The sequence below is a fragment of the Mustela lutreola genome, chromosome 2 (genome assembly GCF_030435805.1).
Source record: "Mustela lutreola isolate mMusLut2 chromosome 2, mMusLut2.pri, whole genome shotgun sequence".
NCBI lineage: Eukaryota > Metazoa > Chordata > Mammalia > Carnivora > Mustelidae > Mustela > Mustela lutreola.
This window is the reverse complement of record NC_081291.1, coordinates 10225153-10241394: the sequence shown is the minus strand read 5'-3', so window position 1 is coordinate 10241394 and position 16242 is coordinate 10225153. Positions and strand designations below refer to the sequence as shown.

General features: G+C 41.5%; 1 protein-coding gene across 3 annotated transcripts in view; it reads left to right on the top strand.

The window, feature by feature from the left end:
- ADGRE3 (adhesion G protein-coupled receptor E3) overlaps positions 1 to 14923 on the top strand; it is a 56620-nt gene extending 41697 nt beyond the window's left edge. For 2 of the 3 annotated variants that reach the window (XM_059160251.1, XM_059160253.1), the window contains 9 exons: positions 1022 to 1206; positions 3857 to 4024; positions 7093 to 7290; positions 7568 to 7803; positions 8506 to 8572; positions 8791 to 8882; positions 10641 to 10809; positions 12095 to 12190; positions 14727 to 14923. In XM_059160251.1, the coding sequence (XP_059016234.1) occupies positions 1022 to 1206; positions 3857 to 4024; positions 7093 to 7290; positions 7568 to 7803; positions 8506 to 8572; positions 8791 to 8882; positions 10641 to 10809; positions 12095 to 12190; positions 14727 to 14735 (1220 nt within the window). In that variant the 3' untranslated portion in view covers positions 14736 to 14923. The remainder of the gene's footprint in view (positions 1 to 1021; positions 1207 to 3856; positions 4025 to 7092; positions 7291 to 7567; positions 7804 to 8505; positions 8573 to 8790; positions 8883 to 10640; positions 10810 to 12094; positions 12191 to 14726) is intronic. The other variant, XM_059160252.1, reaches the window with a different exon arrangement.
- The last annotated feature ends 1319 nt before the right edge of the window (positions 14924 to 16242 follow it).

Below are 16242 nucleotides of genomic sequence, written 5' to 3'. Positions count from 1 at the left end.
ATGGTTTCTTTTCCCCGCACTGTATCCCCAAAATAGTGTCTGGACCTGAGTAGGTATTCCATCAAAAAAAAAAAAAAAAAAAGTTGGGGCACCTGGGTGGCTCAGTGGGTTAAAGCCTATGCCTTTGGCTCAGTTCATGGTCCCAGGGTCCTGGGATCAAGCCCCGCATTGGGCTCTTTGCTCAGTGGGGAGCCTGTTTCCCTTCCTCTCTCTCTGCCTGCCTCTCTGCCTACTTGTGGTCTCTGTCTGTCAAATAAATAAATAAAATCTTAAAAAAAAAAAAAGTTGATGGAAAGATATGTAGATACATAGATAGATAGATGACAGATAGAGGTAGTGGCATAGATTTCTATATACATTATTTCTAGATCTGGTTTACATATATAATATATAGGAGGGGCTGATTCCATTCATACATGCATACGAATAGATAGACATCCATGTAACCCAACCGTCTAGTCTCAACATTATGCTCCATCCAAAAGGAATGCAAAAACAATTCAAAAACAATGCAAAAACAAAGTCTTGAAAAAATATATCAGCCTTCCTGGAAGTCTCTTCAGGAGGCAGCAGAGGAATGGTATGACGTCACAGAAGACTTACCTAACCCCCTAATCTTCCTCTTCATGATTGACCCACCTGGGGTCCCCCTCCTCCTCCCTCAAAATTCCATCTGCCTCTTATTCACCCTCCTCCGATCTTATTTTACAGCATTTTCTCCTAAAGCTATAGCCACGTCGGTTCTGACGCAAATCAGCTTAACCTCTCTTGGTTTGTCCAATTCTTCTCTTCCCCCAAGTTTTACCCCATTCAATACAAAAAAGGATTCAAGGCCATAAGCACAGTATCTGTCTCCGAGGTGAGGAAAGGAGAGACAGTGAGAATTTCTATTTCATTTGACCTTCATGTAGGTGACTACATGTGCATAGGTATGCCTGTGTGTATATCATGTGTGCGAGCGTGGAGGGTGTGGGCAGGAATGGTGGCCCTTTTGAAGACCCCCATTTTTCTGTTTTCTCAGGTCCCACGGCAATTGCCCTTATTTCCTATTCTTCCCTTGGAAACATCATAAACGCAACATTTTTTGAAGAGTCAAATGAGAAAGACCGAGTTTACCTGAACTCTGAGGTAGTGAGTGCCGCTATTGGACCCCAAAGGAACAAATCTCTCTCCAAGTCTGTGATTTTGAGTTTTCAGCACGTGAAGGTGAGTCAGAGCTGCAATTTGAACTTGCTTAGGTGTCTTGGAGGTAGAGCAAACAATGTGCATACCCTCCCCAGCCAGTGTCTCTGGGCTGTCCTGTCCAGTACGTTGGCTAGGAGCCTCACGCAACAATCGAACATTTGAAACATGCATCTGGATTGAGATTTTGAAGACTTAGTATTTCTGGATTTAGACTTGGTAGTTCCAGATTTTGAGGACTTCATAAGAAAAAAAGCATGCAAAATATCTGTATCTCATTAATAATTTTTTAACATCTTAATTTTTTTTCAGTGTTCCAAGATTCATTGTTTATGCACCACACCCAGTGCTCCATGCAATACGTGCCCTCCTTAATACCCATCACCTGGTTCACCCATCCCCCACCTCCCTCCCCTCCAAAACCCTCAGTTTGATTCTCAGAGTCCACAGTCGCTCACTCATTAATAACTTTCAAGGGGTGCCTCACTGGCTCAATCAGGCAAGTATGTGTCTTTTGATCTCATGGTCATGGGTTCGAGCCCCATATTGGGTGTAGAGGTTACTTAAATAAAATAAAATCTTTTGGGGCACCTGGGTGGCTCAGTTAGTTAAGTGCCTGCTTTCAGCTCAGGTCATGATCTCAGGATACTGGGATCAAGCCCCATATCAGATTCCCTGCCCAGCAGGGAGTCTGCTTTTCCCTCGGCCTCTGTCCCCTCCCCCCTGCTCACTAATGCGCACGCGCTCTCTCTCTCTCTCACTGTCTCTCAATTAAATAAATAAAATCTTTGAAAAAATAAAATATTTTTTAAAAAATAATTTTATAATGATTGCTTATATTGATTTATATTGACAAACTAAAAGATAGCGTGTTTTCCTTAAAGATTTTTTTTTTTTTTTTATTTGACAGACAGATCACAAGTAGGCAGAAAGGCAAGCAGAGAGAGAGGAAGGGAATCGGGCTCTCTGCCAAGCAGAGAGTTTGACGCAGGGCTTGATCCCAGGACCCTGGGATCATGAACTGAGCCAAAGGCATAGGATTTAACCCACTGAGCCACCCAGGCACCCCAAAGATAGTGTTTTGAATATAGTGGGTTAAGTAAAATATATTGCTAAAATTAATTTAAAACGTTTCTTTAGTTTTTTTCTTAATGTGGCTAGCAGAAAATTTCAGATTACACAAGTAGCTCACATGGAATTTCTCCTGAGCAGCATAATTCTAGTGCATGCGATTATTTTAGTTGGAGGTACTTCCAATTTTATGTCCATGAAATTTGAACTGAGACATGGTGTTCATTCCCACACAAAGGCCTGATATTAATTATTAAGACTACATAACTTGATCAGAAAAAAAATTTTATTGAATTCCTTCCTTTTCCCCTTCTCGGCCCAAACTCTTCAAGGCAGGAAGGTGTAGCCAGACCCAGATGTAATAAAATTCATCTGTTCCCTTGCCTTTCGGCTTTGTTGTAAAAGTAAGAGTTGGAAGCAATCCTGCCATTTGCAATATAACATGGACGAATCTTGAGGGTATTATGCTAAGTGAAATAAATCAGGCAGAGAATGATAGCTACTATATATTCTTATTTATGTGTAGAATTTCAAAAGGCCAAACTCACAGACAGAACATATTTTTGGTTACCAGGGGTGGGGGATGGGAGGAAGAAAGTGCAGAAAGTCAAAGGTTTCTGCACAGTCAAAACTTCCAGTTACAAGTAGAATAAGTTCTGGGTATGTAACGCACAGCATGATGGTTCCAGTTAACAATACTATATTGCATACTTGAAAGTTGCTAAGAGAGTAGATTTTTAAGTTCTCGCCACAAAATAAAAATTGTAACTACATAAGGTGATGGACATTAACTAACTTCATGTTGCAATATACGCATATAACAAAAACTCAGGTTATATACCTTAGACTTACATAATTTATGTCAGTTATATCTGGAAAAAATAAAATTACTTCTTAATTTAAAAAAATATAAGAATGAGGGAGTGGGAAAGGTAGGTTTTTCTCTTTCATATGCAACCTAAGTATGGAATTTTTTATATATGGCACGGGGCAGTGGGAGTAGAGCAAGAAATCTGGAGGTGGTCTAGTGGATTATCAAAGGAGATATGGCCCCCCAACAGGAAAGTGTTTGACTCATCTCCTTGGCCCCATGAAGTGAAGCTCTGGAACCCCTTGGGACAAAAAGAACAGGTTAAAGGCTAATTCTATTCTCTCTCTTCATTTCTTTCCTAAACTTACCCTCTCGTTGCGTGAGCAATCTTTGTGTTGTAAGGGATCAGGGACAGAACTGATGGAGGGAAATCTGTCCTAGAGAATGTTTAGGAGAAAACTCTGTATGAGGCACAGACTTTTTTATTTATTTACTTTTTTATTTATATCTGACTTCCATGGTAGGGGGTAAAGTCCTGAAACCAATGACATCCAGAATAAAATTCTGGCTCCCAGAGAGACTTGATCTTGTTTTATGGTATGTGGAACCCCAAGAGAGCTGGGACTATGGGGAGCAGGTGTTCTGGCAGCCATCTTCTTCACTCAAAATAGAAATCACCTGAGTCACTTCTAAGCCATGTATCTCCTCGCTTACCCCCCGCCCCATGTAGATCCACATTCTTGAGGGTTGTCCCTCCCAAGGAAGAACATGATGGGCCTCTTTTACTTTCAGATGAAGCCCAATAAAGGAAAGGTCTTCTGCGTGTACTGGAAAAGCACAGGGGACCACGGCCAGTGGTCCAGGGACGGCTGTTTCCTGATACAAGAGAACGAAACTCACACCGTATGCAACTCCACCCACTTGTCCAGTTTCGCTGTCCTCATGGCCTTAACGAGCCAGGTACAATGTATACATTTAATTGTTCCAGCTAATCCTATGTGAGCTCCTACTGGATAAGTACTCTTTTTTTTTTTTTTTTTTTTTTTTTTTTTTTTTTTTTTTTTTTTTATACACAATGGATAAGTACTCTTTTAAAAGAAAAAGGGGAAAAAACACCAGGGACTCGAGTGAATGATTGCAGAAAGCATGCTGGTTTCCATAGAAAGGTCAGGGTGACATCTATAAGAATTAAACATTTGAGCTGCAGTCTGAATATTGAGTCAGGAGGGTTATAACACAGGTGAGCCTCGAAAACATCGTACTCAATGAAAGAAGTCAGACACAAAGGGCTACCTATTATTCCACTTATATGAAATATCCAGAACAAGCAAACCTAGAGAGTCAGAAATTTACTTACTGGTTGCCAGGGGCTGCGGAGAGAGAGAAATGGGGGCAAGTGCTTAATGCGCATGGGATTGTATTTTGGGGTGATGAAGATATTTTGGTACTAGACATTGGTGGTGGTTGTACAGCATTGTGAATGTATCAAATGCCACTGAATTGCATACTTTAAAACTGTTAATTTCATATTGTTTGGATTTTACCTCAATGGGAAAGAAAAAAAAAAACATCCAGGAGAAGTCCTTAGAGAAAAGCATCCCAAGAAGAGCTGTGTGGGTAGATAAAGGTCCTGAAACAAACTTAGCGCGTTCCAGAAAAAAGTGTGGCGGGAGCAAAGTGAATGATGGGCAAGTGGAAGGAGACGCAGTTAAAGCGATGGGAGCAAGAAGAATGTGTCAGACCCCCAGCGCTATTGTTGGGAATTTAGGTTTCATTCGAATGCAGTGGGATGGCAATGGAGGGTCTGCATCCCAGATGCTGCGTATTTTTGTCACTAGAACATTCCTCTGGAACATTCCTCTGGCTCCCAGATTGACCGTATATCGTGACACAGCAGGAGCGGACTCGTAGAAAGATGATGGCGACCAGTATTTGGAGTATTTGGGTGGCAGGAGTAGAGGTGGTGGAAGACTGGACACAGATCCTCAAGGCGGGGTCAGAGGAGTCACTAATAACATAGGCTGAGTGACAGGACACAGGAAGTCCTGAATCCCAACCCTCTTCACAGAGATGGAGGTAGTACCCCCAGAATGACACCTGGGGGAATCTCTGACCTCTCATATCACAGAGGGCAGCAGGCAAGCTAAAACGGGTTTGAAAACATAAAACATACCTTTCCTTCATCATTACATTTATGAGCTGTGTATGGCTTTGGTTCATTTATTTTCATTGCCATATGATATTCCTTTGCATGGATATACTACAATTTATTTATCCATTCTACAGTTAACGTGCATCTAGGTTGTTTCCCATTGAGGGCTATTAGAAACAATGCTACATCTCGGTGGGGATGAGCTAGATGGGTGATGGGTATTAAGGAGGACACTTGCTATAATGAGCACAAAGTGTTGTATGTAAGTGATGAATCACTGAATTCTACTTCTAAAGCCAAGATTGCACTGTATATCAACTAGCTAGAATTTAAGTAAAAATCTGAAAAGGAAAAGCAATGTTACTTTTCTGGGATGAGACATAGAAAATCCCTTGTGGGATCCCCCAGGGTAACAAGGAAACAACATTCTCCAGATGGTGAAGCCTCTGCTATCATGGGTTTCTTAGTGACTGTGTGGAGTAGAGTGTATGTCCATCTGTACAAAGTTTAAAAACAGACAAGACTAAGCCATATTCCCAGGGGGTGCATATTTTGGTAGTAAGACTATAGACATAGACAGGAACTGCTTATCATAAAAGGATCATGGTTACCTCTGGGGGAGAAGGTGATTTGCAATTGGAAAGAGCTTCTGGAATAATGTCTATGGACTAATGATCTTACCAATCATTTAATAACTTTCAATCATGAGATACACTTATGTGTATGCTCTTTTCTGTATGTGTATTATATTTCACAATTTTTTAAGGTTCAAAAGGCAAAGGATTAAAAAGTTCTATAAAGTGACATTGAAACAACTGAAAATCCCTTTATCATTATAAGGGATGGCAACTATCATGTCCTACCTGTAAGTCTTAATTAAGTTTGCGTGGCTTGGCAGATTCCTGGCTCCTGTCCTTAAGGAAACGAGTCACCAAGAGCTGAATTATATAGATGTCTTGGTTTGGGATCTCCTAAAGGCAGATCCTGAGACAAAAATTTGAGGGCAAGTAGTTTCTTTGAGAGGTGACCCTAAGTCACATCAGTAGGACAATAGAGAAGTAAGACAGAGAAGAGAAGGCAGCCAATGAAGGATGTCTTAAAGAGAAAGTTACTCCCTCAGACAACTGGGACTCAATCCTTTTGGGTACTTCTGGGAGATATCACAGAACATGCATCTCAGAGTCTTCCCACATAAAGGTGAGGGAGCTGGGATGTTTATCCGCCAATGCCATAATTGTTATTGCTTGAGGGAAGCTTTCAAGGGGCATTCACATCATGGTACTTGTGACTCCTTCTGGCATGTCCAAGCATGTTCATATGGCAAGAGAAATATTCTCAGTCAGGGTCACTGGATTTCACAGAAAGCAGCTAAAGGGCAGATACCACTGGGTGTGAAGAAGCTAACAGCCTCTGCTACACAGGGTTTCCTACATCTCTTGGGTGCAAGACTTAGCCTAGCATATTCATTCATTTCAATGTGAGTCTGCTGTACAATGCAGAGCCTCTAGTAAATACAGAGTTGTGCACCTAAAAACTTATTAAGAGAATAGATCTTATGTTGTTTCTTATCACAGAAAGAAAAAAATCAAAGCAACACAGATCTTGGAAGTGATGGATATGTTTATTACCTTGATTCTGGTGATGACATCATAGACATGTGCCTATGTCCAAATTCATCAAAATGTGTGCATTCAATAAGTGTAGTATTTTCTATATTAGGTATCCCTCAATAAAGCTGGTGGGGGGGACTTAGTCTGAAAGACACATCTTACACTCTATCATCGGGAATCATGCCTATGCTTGGGATGCCCCTTTCCATGAGGGAGGGGGATTAATCCTGGAGACTGACTATGATGTCCTCTTTGCTGGGTTCCAGGAGAAGGATCCCGGGCTGACGGTGATCACCTATGTGGGGCTGGGTATTTCTCTGCTGTGCCTCCTCCTGGCAGCCCTCACCTTCCTGCTGTGTAAAACCATCCAGAACACCAGCACCTCCATCCACCTGCAGCTCTCAATCTGCCTCTTCCTGGCCCACCTGCTCTTCCTCACGGCCATCGACCAGACTGAGATCAAGGTAATGACACTGTCACAGAGGAGCCCCTACTCTGCCCCAGGGGTGCTCAGTTCATAGAGCCATGCTGCAATGATACCTTAGTAAAATGGTCTTGGTTCCCAGGAAGGTTAGAGGCGTAAGTAGCCTATTTCACATTGACTGAAGAGCTAAAGGACAAACCCTCTCCTGACAACTCGACCATATCCTGAGAGTTTTTCCAATGGCAAGGTATGGGACAGGTCTTAGGGCCACTCTCCTCCCTGACAATCCTTCCTGGTGACACCATTCTCCTCCCCAGGTGTTGTGCGCCATCATCGCGGGTGCCCTACACTATCTCTACCTGGCCTCCTTCACCTGGATGCTGCTGGAGGGTCTGAATCTCTTCCTCACTGCTCGCAACCTGACGGTGGTCAACTACTCCAGCGTGAGCAAGATCATGAAGAAGCTCATGTTCCCCGTGGGCTATGGAGTCCCGGCTGTAATTGTGGCCATTTCTGCTGTAATCAAGTCTGACCTTTATGGAACACCTGATCGGTGAGCTCAACTCTCACCCTGTGCTGTGGACGGTTTTAAGGGCAGGGTTAACGATGATTGGGATATCCACGTTGAACCCATTCTCCTTTCCTCTAAGCTGTAATAGCTCTAACTTCTTTCCCGGAGAGGCAGAGAAAGATGGCAGTAAGGGTGTGGAAGGTTTAGGGTGCCTGGGTGGCTCAGACTGTTAAGTGACTGCCTTCAGCTCAGGTCATGACCTCAGCGTCCTAGGATCGTAGTCCTGTGTCCCGCTGCCTGCTCAGTGGGGAACCTGCTTCTCTCTCTCCCTCTGCCACTACCCCTGCTCATGTTCTGTCTCTCACTCTCAAATAAATAAATACAATCTTTAGGAAAAAAAAGAGTGTGGAAGGTTCTGGAAAGAAGGCATTTTGTGGTTAACTCCAAGCTCCATCCTTCCCATAACTTGGGACCTTGAGTCCTTGAATCTCAGTGTCCCTGTTAGCAAAATGGGGGTAACAGTTGTCCCCACGGTCCCACGCTCACAATGCTGGTCTAAAAACCTCAGCAGGACGATGCTCGTAAAATGTTTAGTGTAGCTTTAACACATGGTAATGAACAAGCAAAACCTTCATTGTAATCCACGGACATTATCAGGAGATGCTGGATAAGCATTAGGAAAAGGTGTTCATTTCATGCACTTTCTCTGATCTTTCTTTGTGCCCCTTTTCCCATTGTTCCCAGCTGCTGGCTCAACCTGGACCAGGGATTCATCTGGAGTTTCCTTGGCCCTGTCTGCGCCATTATCTGTGTGAGTGAGTGTGTTTTTCCCAACTGAAGAAGAAGCACCAGGCATGTTGGGTGCCCCTTATTCTTAAGGGGCATGCATTTTCTCAGTTGTATGGGTTGATTTTCCACCTGCTACCAATTCAATCCCCCATGCAGGGAGGTGGGAATTGTGTGCAATTTACAGCAGACACAGTGCATTATTTTAACTTGTGTTCTGCATGAGCTGTGTTATTCCTGCAGGTGAATTTAGTTATTTTTCTCCTGATCCTTTGGATTTTAAAAAGGAAACTTTCCTCACTCAACAGTGAAGTGTCAACCATCCAGAATATAAGGTAAAGTGGGGTAAATGGTATTTTCTGATCCCCTCTTTTCTCTACTTATACCCCACTGGTCCTTTCTACATATCCACACACATACACCCACAACTAAGTTTCAGGAACTAGCAAAGCCACTACCATCTCCCAGGGTCATGGTTAATGAGAAGCTGTATTAGCTGTAGTACAGGCTAAGCTTTGGTGACAAAAAAGACCGTTAAAAAAGAGTGAAATAGAAGTTTATTTCATTTGCATGTCACAGTCCGGAGTTGAGCAGTCCAGGGCTAGCGGGGAAGCTTGACTCCACAAAGTAATCCAGAGACCTGAGTCTCTTTCCATTTTGTTGCTCCACATTCCCCAGGATGTTTCTTGCCAGTATCCCATCCACGGAAAGAAGGGGCATGTTCCACATCTGCCCGTATCTCAAGGGCTAGACCTGGACCACACAGAGACACCTACCTTCAAGGCAGGCCAGAAAATGTAGTCTCTAACCAGGTAGCCATGTGTCCTCGGTACAACTCAAAAAAAGGAAGCATCCAGCTCTAAAACGAAGAAGAGGAGAATGGGGGAAAAACAGCAATTTCTGTCAAATAACACAAAATGCAATAGGTTTGGGAAGGATTTTGATTAAAATATATTTTGTATAAATAGCATGGAGGACAAGGGGAGATGGAGAGGACAAGGGAGTGAGGGAAATTGGAAGGGGAGGTGAACCATGAAAGACTATGGACTCTGAAAAACAACCTGAGGTTTTTGAAGGGGCGGGGGGTGGGAGGTTGGGGGAACCAGGTGGTGGGTATTAGAGAGGGCACGGATTGCATGGAGCACTGGGTGTGGTGCAAAAACAATGAATACTGTTATACTGAAAAGAAATAAAAAATTTTAAAAAAGAAATAAAAATTTTAAAAATAAATAAATTATATATATATATATATTGCATGATATTATTTCACGATATTTTGAACGATGAGGACTTTTCATTTTGCAGCATTCATTTTATGTGAACATGTAATTTGTTGTTGATTTCATCGTAATCACAAAAATAGTGCATTTGTTAAACCTTTTTTAAAGGTTTTTAAAATATATTAAGTAAAATCTGAAAGGTTAACCCCCTCCTTTCTTTGCTACTTCCACTTCTCAGGGAAGCCAGAGGTAACAAACTGAATGATATGTATAATATTTTCCCCAGAACTTTTTCTGGGCTATGAATTTTCGGTAGAACAGACGGGCATGCACCCAATAGCGTCACACTATGCAAATTGCTCTCCAACTAGCTTTTCTCACTTATGTATTACTATATATTCTACTTAGGGATATATAGAGACATAAGTAAGATGACCTTATATCTGAGTCTGCCTGGGACAGTCGGGCCTGTTGACCCATTGTAATTGTTAATTAGCACCACCTCTGCCTCAAAAGCCTCCCTGTCTATTCACCTATAAATGATATGATGAAAGAGATGAAGAGCATCCAGTTTTAGAATGCTTTATATATGCACTAATTTTGTTCTACATACTTTCCTACTTTTCATATGTTAAAATCCCACTTAATCTTGGCAACAACCCTGTGAAATAAGGTTATAAAGATGTTATAAAGATGAGGGAACTGAGTTACAGAAAGCTCAACTAACTTGCCCAAGTTCACAAGCCTGTTAGTTCTGCCTTGGATTTAAACCCAGACAGTCCTGCTCCAGAATCCTCACCATTGGAGATTACATAATAGGGTATCCATGGCCATTATTAGCTTTTTCACATCGTTGTGTATGACTCTGCTCAGGATGCTGACACTGAAAGCGACAGCTCAGCTCTTCATCCTGGGCTGCACCTGGTTCCTGGGCATCCTGCAGGTGGGTCCAGCTGCCCACGTCATGGCTTACCTCTTCACCATCATCAACAGCCTGCAGGGTGTCTTCATCTTCCTGGTCTACTGCCTCCTCAGCCAGCAGGTAAACAATGACCCCTTTTGTTATTGTCATAAAGTTAAGAACTATTTGGAGGTATGTGCTTTAAGGAACATTTAAATCTATGTTCTCTAAATTTTCATAGGAGCTCTGAGCCATGTGTAAACACTCTCCAATCTTCTCTATTCTAAGCTGTTCTTGATTGTAAGATACATCAATTTACTGACAGTTTTCAGAAAGTAAATAATTGCTACATCAAGGAAATATGTCTTTCTTCAGCTTTCCCACTTGTAATAGTCACCTATTGCTGGGTAACAAACGACCTCAAAAAATCTCCGGAGCCAAAACACAGATATTTACTTTTCTCATACTCAAGTCTGAAGGTTGATTGAGGTTCAGCTGATCTTGTCTGGGTTCAGCTTGGCTTGGCCCCAGAACACAGATCATGTTCAGATCTGCTCCTTGTGACTCATCCTGAGGCTTGGCAGAAAGGGAGCAGCAACCTAGGAAATGTTCTTCTCATGACAATAGCTGAATCACAAGAAAACAAGCCCTACAAGGCAAGGCCATTTCAAGCCTTGTGGTCTTTCTTGCATCACTTCCTGATACTCATCAGGAAAGTCATATGCTTAAACCCAAAGTCAAGGGCAAAGAACCTTCCACCCACCCTGAGGGTGTAATACTATGACAGAGGAGTGAGTAATTGAGATCCATAATGAAATGAAATCCATAATCTGCCACACCACTTAAATACATGAATTTAAACACATTTCCATGTGACAGTTTTTTCTCCATACTAATACGCTTTAATAGCTCTATGATGGCATTACATAATAAGTTAACTTTTCCAACATGTTATTATGCACATTTTCAAGTACCCAAAAAGTTAAAAGAATTATGCAGTGAACACATATATCCCAATCACTTCGATTACCTTTGTGCTATATTTGTTACCGCATTGTCCATCCATATATCCATTCTTCTATCCACTCTCCACTGCTAAGTCCCTGATAAACACTATTCTATTTTCTGACTCAACTAATTTGACTATTATAGGATCTCGTATATGTGGAATCAGACAGGGTTTGTCCTTTTGTGCCTGGCTTCTTTCACTCAGCATGATGTCTTCAAGGTTCATCTATGTTGTAGACCGTGTCAGAATTTCCTTTCTTTCTAAGGCTCCATAAATAATATTCCTTTTGACATATATACCCCATGCTGTAGGGAAAGGTTTTTTTTTAATAATGTCTTTATTCTCTTCCTGATTCACTGGTTTTTCTCTTCACTGATGTTAACAAAAATGATTCCAGTATTTTCTTTGATGTTCCAGGTCCGAAAGTGGTTTGGAGAGATCACGAAATCTAAATCTGAGTCTGAGGCTTATACACTTTCCACCAAGTTTGGCGCTGACTCAAAACCCAGTGAAGTAAGAGGGCTTGTGACTTACTCTAATGCTTCTCCCCCCAACACCCCAAATCCCCTCTCCCTGTCTTAGTATGAGCTCCCTTACCCAGAGGGAATGGAAAAGAGCTCTTCCTGATGATTTGACTTGCATTCCCCATTCTCACTGTATTGTTCCTCAGTGACTCTTCCCTGATCACTGATAGTGTTTAAGCTAGCTTATGTATATATTTTTGTCATACAAAGGAACAGGGGAAGACCTATCACCAGCCACTACCAGGAGACGTACAATCTCTGACATAGCACAGGGGTCATCATCCTCTGAAATCCTGCTATCCCGTAGAGAGGTGAATATAAGCCCAGTGGGATTGGTAGATACCATAGAAAAGAGAGGGACCCCACCCCAGCTGTTTACATAATTATAAGGAATAATGGAATCACCTTCCTGGGAAAGGATATGGTCCTGTTAGAAAGAAGACCTCTGTGGAACTCAATGGCTGGTATCCATCCATTCTTCCATTGATTTAACTTGGGCTCAATGCACTACCTTGTACCTCTCCACAGTGGTCCTTTATTTATCTTTTTGGAAAAATGAGAAAATATCCTTCTTTAAGAAGGCATGCCCCTAGATGAGCAAGTTGGGATCCAAAACTCATAATCCATAAAAATTTTCCCAGTCTCATTTGTATACTCCCATGCGTACACCCACTACATCTGCAAGCCAAGGAGTCTTAGAATGTGTTGTTTTTAAAATGAACAAAATTGAGAAATTTCCAAAATATTGTCTTCTACTTTCCTTGAGATAGTGTGTGATATTCTCAGCACTGGAAATACTGAGTCAATAAAAACTTATCTATCACTATTTGGAGGACAGAAAGGAAAATTCATTCTAAATCTTTGAAAAAGGACCAAAAGGAAAACATGACCAGGAAAAAAAGACTTAGGGCATGTCAAGCAATCAGAAAAAAATTTTATAAATATAAAGTTTAATCATTCCCAATAAGAGTAAAATTGTAAAAGGTGCTGGCTGTTGACTGTGACCTTTGAAAGACATCTCAGATAATCCAAAATAATTCCCAAAGCTTCCAGCACTCCAGTAACTGGAGATTTTTTATTATCATTACTTAACATTGTGGAAGTTGAATAAGATGCTTGTATCTTTGAAAGGGGAATATATATTAATTAACTGTAAGAAATACATTCACTTTAATTTTTTATATTTGTATCTGATTTTTTTATTATGTTCAGTTAGCCACTGTGTAGTACATCATTAGTTTTTGATGCAGTTCAATGATTCATTAGTTTGATATAACACTCACTTTAATTAAAAGAACTTCTTAAGCTTTTATTTTTCTAGGCACAGGATATGATTAAAAAGCTTAAAAAAAAAATCCTTTCACTCTCTATGGACAAATTTGCCCTTGGTATAAATTTCGAGCTCTGTTCCCTAGAAACTTGCTAACCTTGAAAGGCCAGTTGTGTAACCAGGCAATATTGTTTGTGGAAAAGGTCATGTTTGACTGGGCAGGGAGTTCTGTGAATGAACCATAAGTAGTAGGAGAGGAATGATAGCTTTGGACTGTCCGCATACAATGACTCATTCCTCAACCAGGCCAAGAACCTCTATCTTCATGAGTTGCTGTAGGAGGTACTGATTTTCTTGTGGGACTTGGGGCTTTTAAACCAAGCTGTAACGTGTGGGTGGTTAAAAACCATATTTGTTGAGTTCTACAATGCATCAAGATACTGTAGTAGGCAACGGACCTACAAAAGGAACAAGACCAACACAGTCTCTGCCTTCATGGGACTTTCTTCATAGACAAAAACCAACTTAAATTCTGGAGCAGGATACGGTGCCTGAAATTTTATAAAAAGAATTCTTCATCTGGGATTTTTGAGAAGTCCTCCTATATAAGCTGCAAAAGTCCACACCTGACCTAGGATTCCAATATGCTAGATCATGTCATCCTTGAATGCTGGATGGAGCTCTTGTCACTAGGGACTTACTAACAAACTCTGAACAAGCCATAATAACTCAGTTTTTGACCAGTCTGATCCAGTTCAGATGCCATGTTAACCCTCCAAATGACCCCAAGATCATTACCATCTAATTGTAAAAACAAAAAACACACCCACCAGCAACAGGACAGACCCCACTGTGCTCATTTAAGAGAACAGAGGTGGCACTCTGATTCCTAGAAACCTCTTCCCCCTCCCTTAAAGCTCCCCACCCCAAATCGGCTTGCTTACCAGTCCCTTAATTACCCAAACCCTATAAAACCCTAACAATGACCTAATTGGGGAAAAGGTGCCTTCAGAACGTAAGCTCTCCCCCTGCTGTTCTCTGGCCATTGAATATATCACCTGCTTGCCATCAAATACTGTTTTTGTTGTTTGGCTATTTGGTGAATGGTATTGAGTCAGCAAAGAACCTACCCCTTTGGTAACATTCTTCCAATTCTGCTCTTTCTTTCTCTTTTGTTGTTGGTGGTGGTTTGTTTTGTTTCATCCTTACATCTACCTTTAATCTAAACACCTTCTGTGGGCGGATGTTTTTCCAGAGCAAGTGAAGAGAAAATATTCAGACTAGAACATTCAACTCCACGTGGAAATTCACACCCCAGGATCTGATTGGCATGGTGAGGAATAAAGCTGAAGAAGACAAGGGAAATTATTATGGAAGTCATCCTTGGAAGGGAAAGATTTAGCCTTTACTTCCTGAAATGTTGTGCTCTCAATAAATGTGTATTTCATTGGATTTCTCTTCACTGTCATGTGTTCAGCCAGTTCTTGTCCCTGGATGCCCAAATAATGGGCAAATACTCCCTCGATGTTTTGTACACAAGGAGGCCCCTTCCAAAGCCTTTCCTCACATTCTTACACTCACTCATCCTGACCTTGCTCTTTAAACTCATCCAATCCTTCAGACTATCAGTTTCACCCAAACCATCAGATTTATCTCCTTTCTTATACAGGATAAATCTCATGATCAACCATGTCAAATGATTTTCTTCCATACTCTCAACACCTTGCTCCCTCATTCTGATTCCATAACTACCTGGAAACACCTCAATCCCAAAACAATCCAACAATGGCAGGACTGCAGATTATCTGTCCAGCGGTCTCCACCAAACATATGCTCCTTATTAACAGAACCATCGTTGTTTGCAGACTTGGGACAGCAATATGCTTGGACACAGGGACCAGATGAGATTGGTTTAAGCCCAATTAGTCTCAGCTAGAAGTGATCCCCCCAGTAGGGACATCTGACAATGTCTGGAGACATTTTTTGTTGACATGACTAAATAAAGGTGGGGAAGGCTACTGGCATCTAAAGGCCAGGGATGATGCTACACATCCTACAAGGCACAAGACAGCCCCTACATACACACAACAAAGGATTATCAATCCCTAAACATCAGTAGTGCTGAGGCCAAGAAACCCTAGCCCAAACTAACCACAGAGACTGTATTCCTATTTCCTAGAAATTGTTGTAGGATGGGTGCATTTGGACCAATTCTAGATAATGAGATATAAGAAATATCTACTGGAAAATACTTTTTCTCCTTGATAAAAACAAAGACAAATCAAGAAAAGCCTGCTCATGTCTTCCTGTTTGGGGCTGTTACACAATAATATGCTTGGAGAGAAGGTACCATGTAAATAATGAGGATGGAAGAGTGAAAAGATGAAATTAATCTGGGCTTTCATGACATTGTTGAGCAGCTCAATCAAACCTTGGACTTCCTCCTCCTATCTCTCCTATCAAGCCCTTATTTTTAAGCCACTTTGGGTCAGGTAATGGCACTTGCGGTCCAAAGCATCCTTCTTTATGAACAAACCACATCTCTTAACCACTTCTCCATCAGGGCAGTGAGATCCCAGACTCACTCATCTTGGAGTTATTATAAATATGTGCTTTCTGATCTAAACAAGACTTTCCATGCTACCTGGAACTTGCTCTTCTTATCCTTAGTCAACTTCCCCTCATGGAAGGTTACAGTTTTTCACTTCCTCCCTCAATCCTCATCACCTTTCTCTTTATGTGAGCCAGAAGACCTGTCTCCTACTTCACAG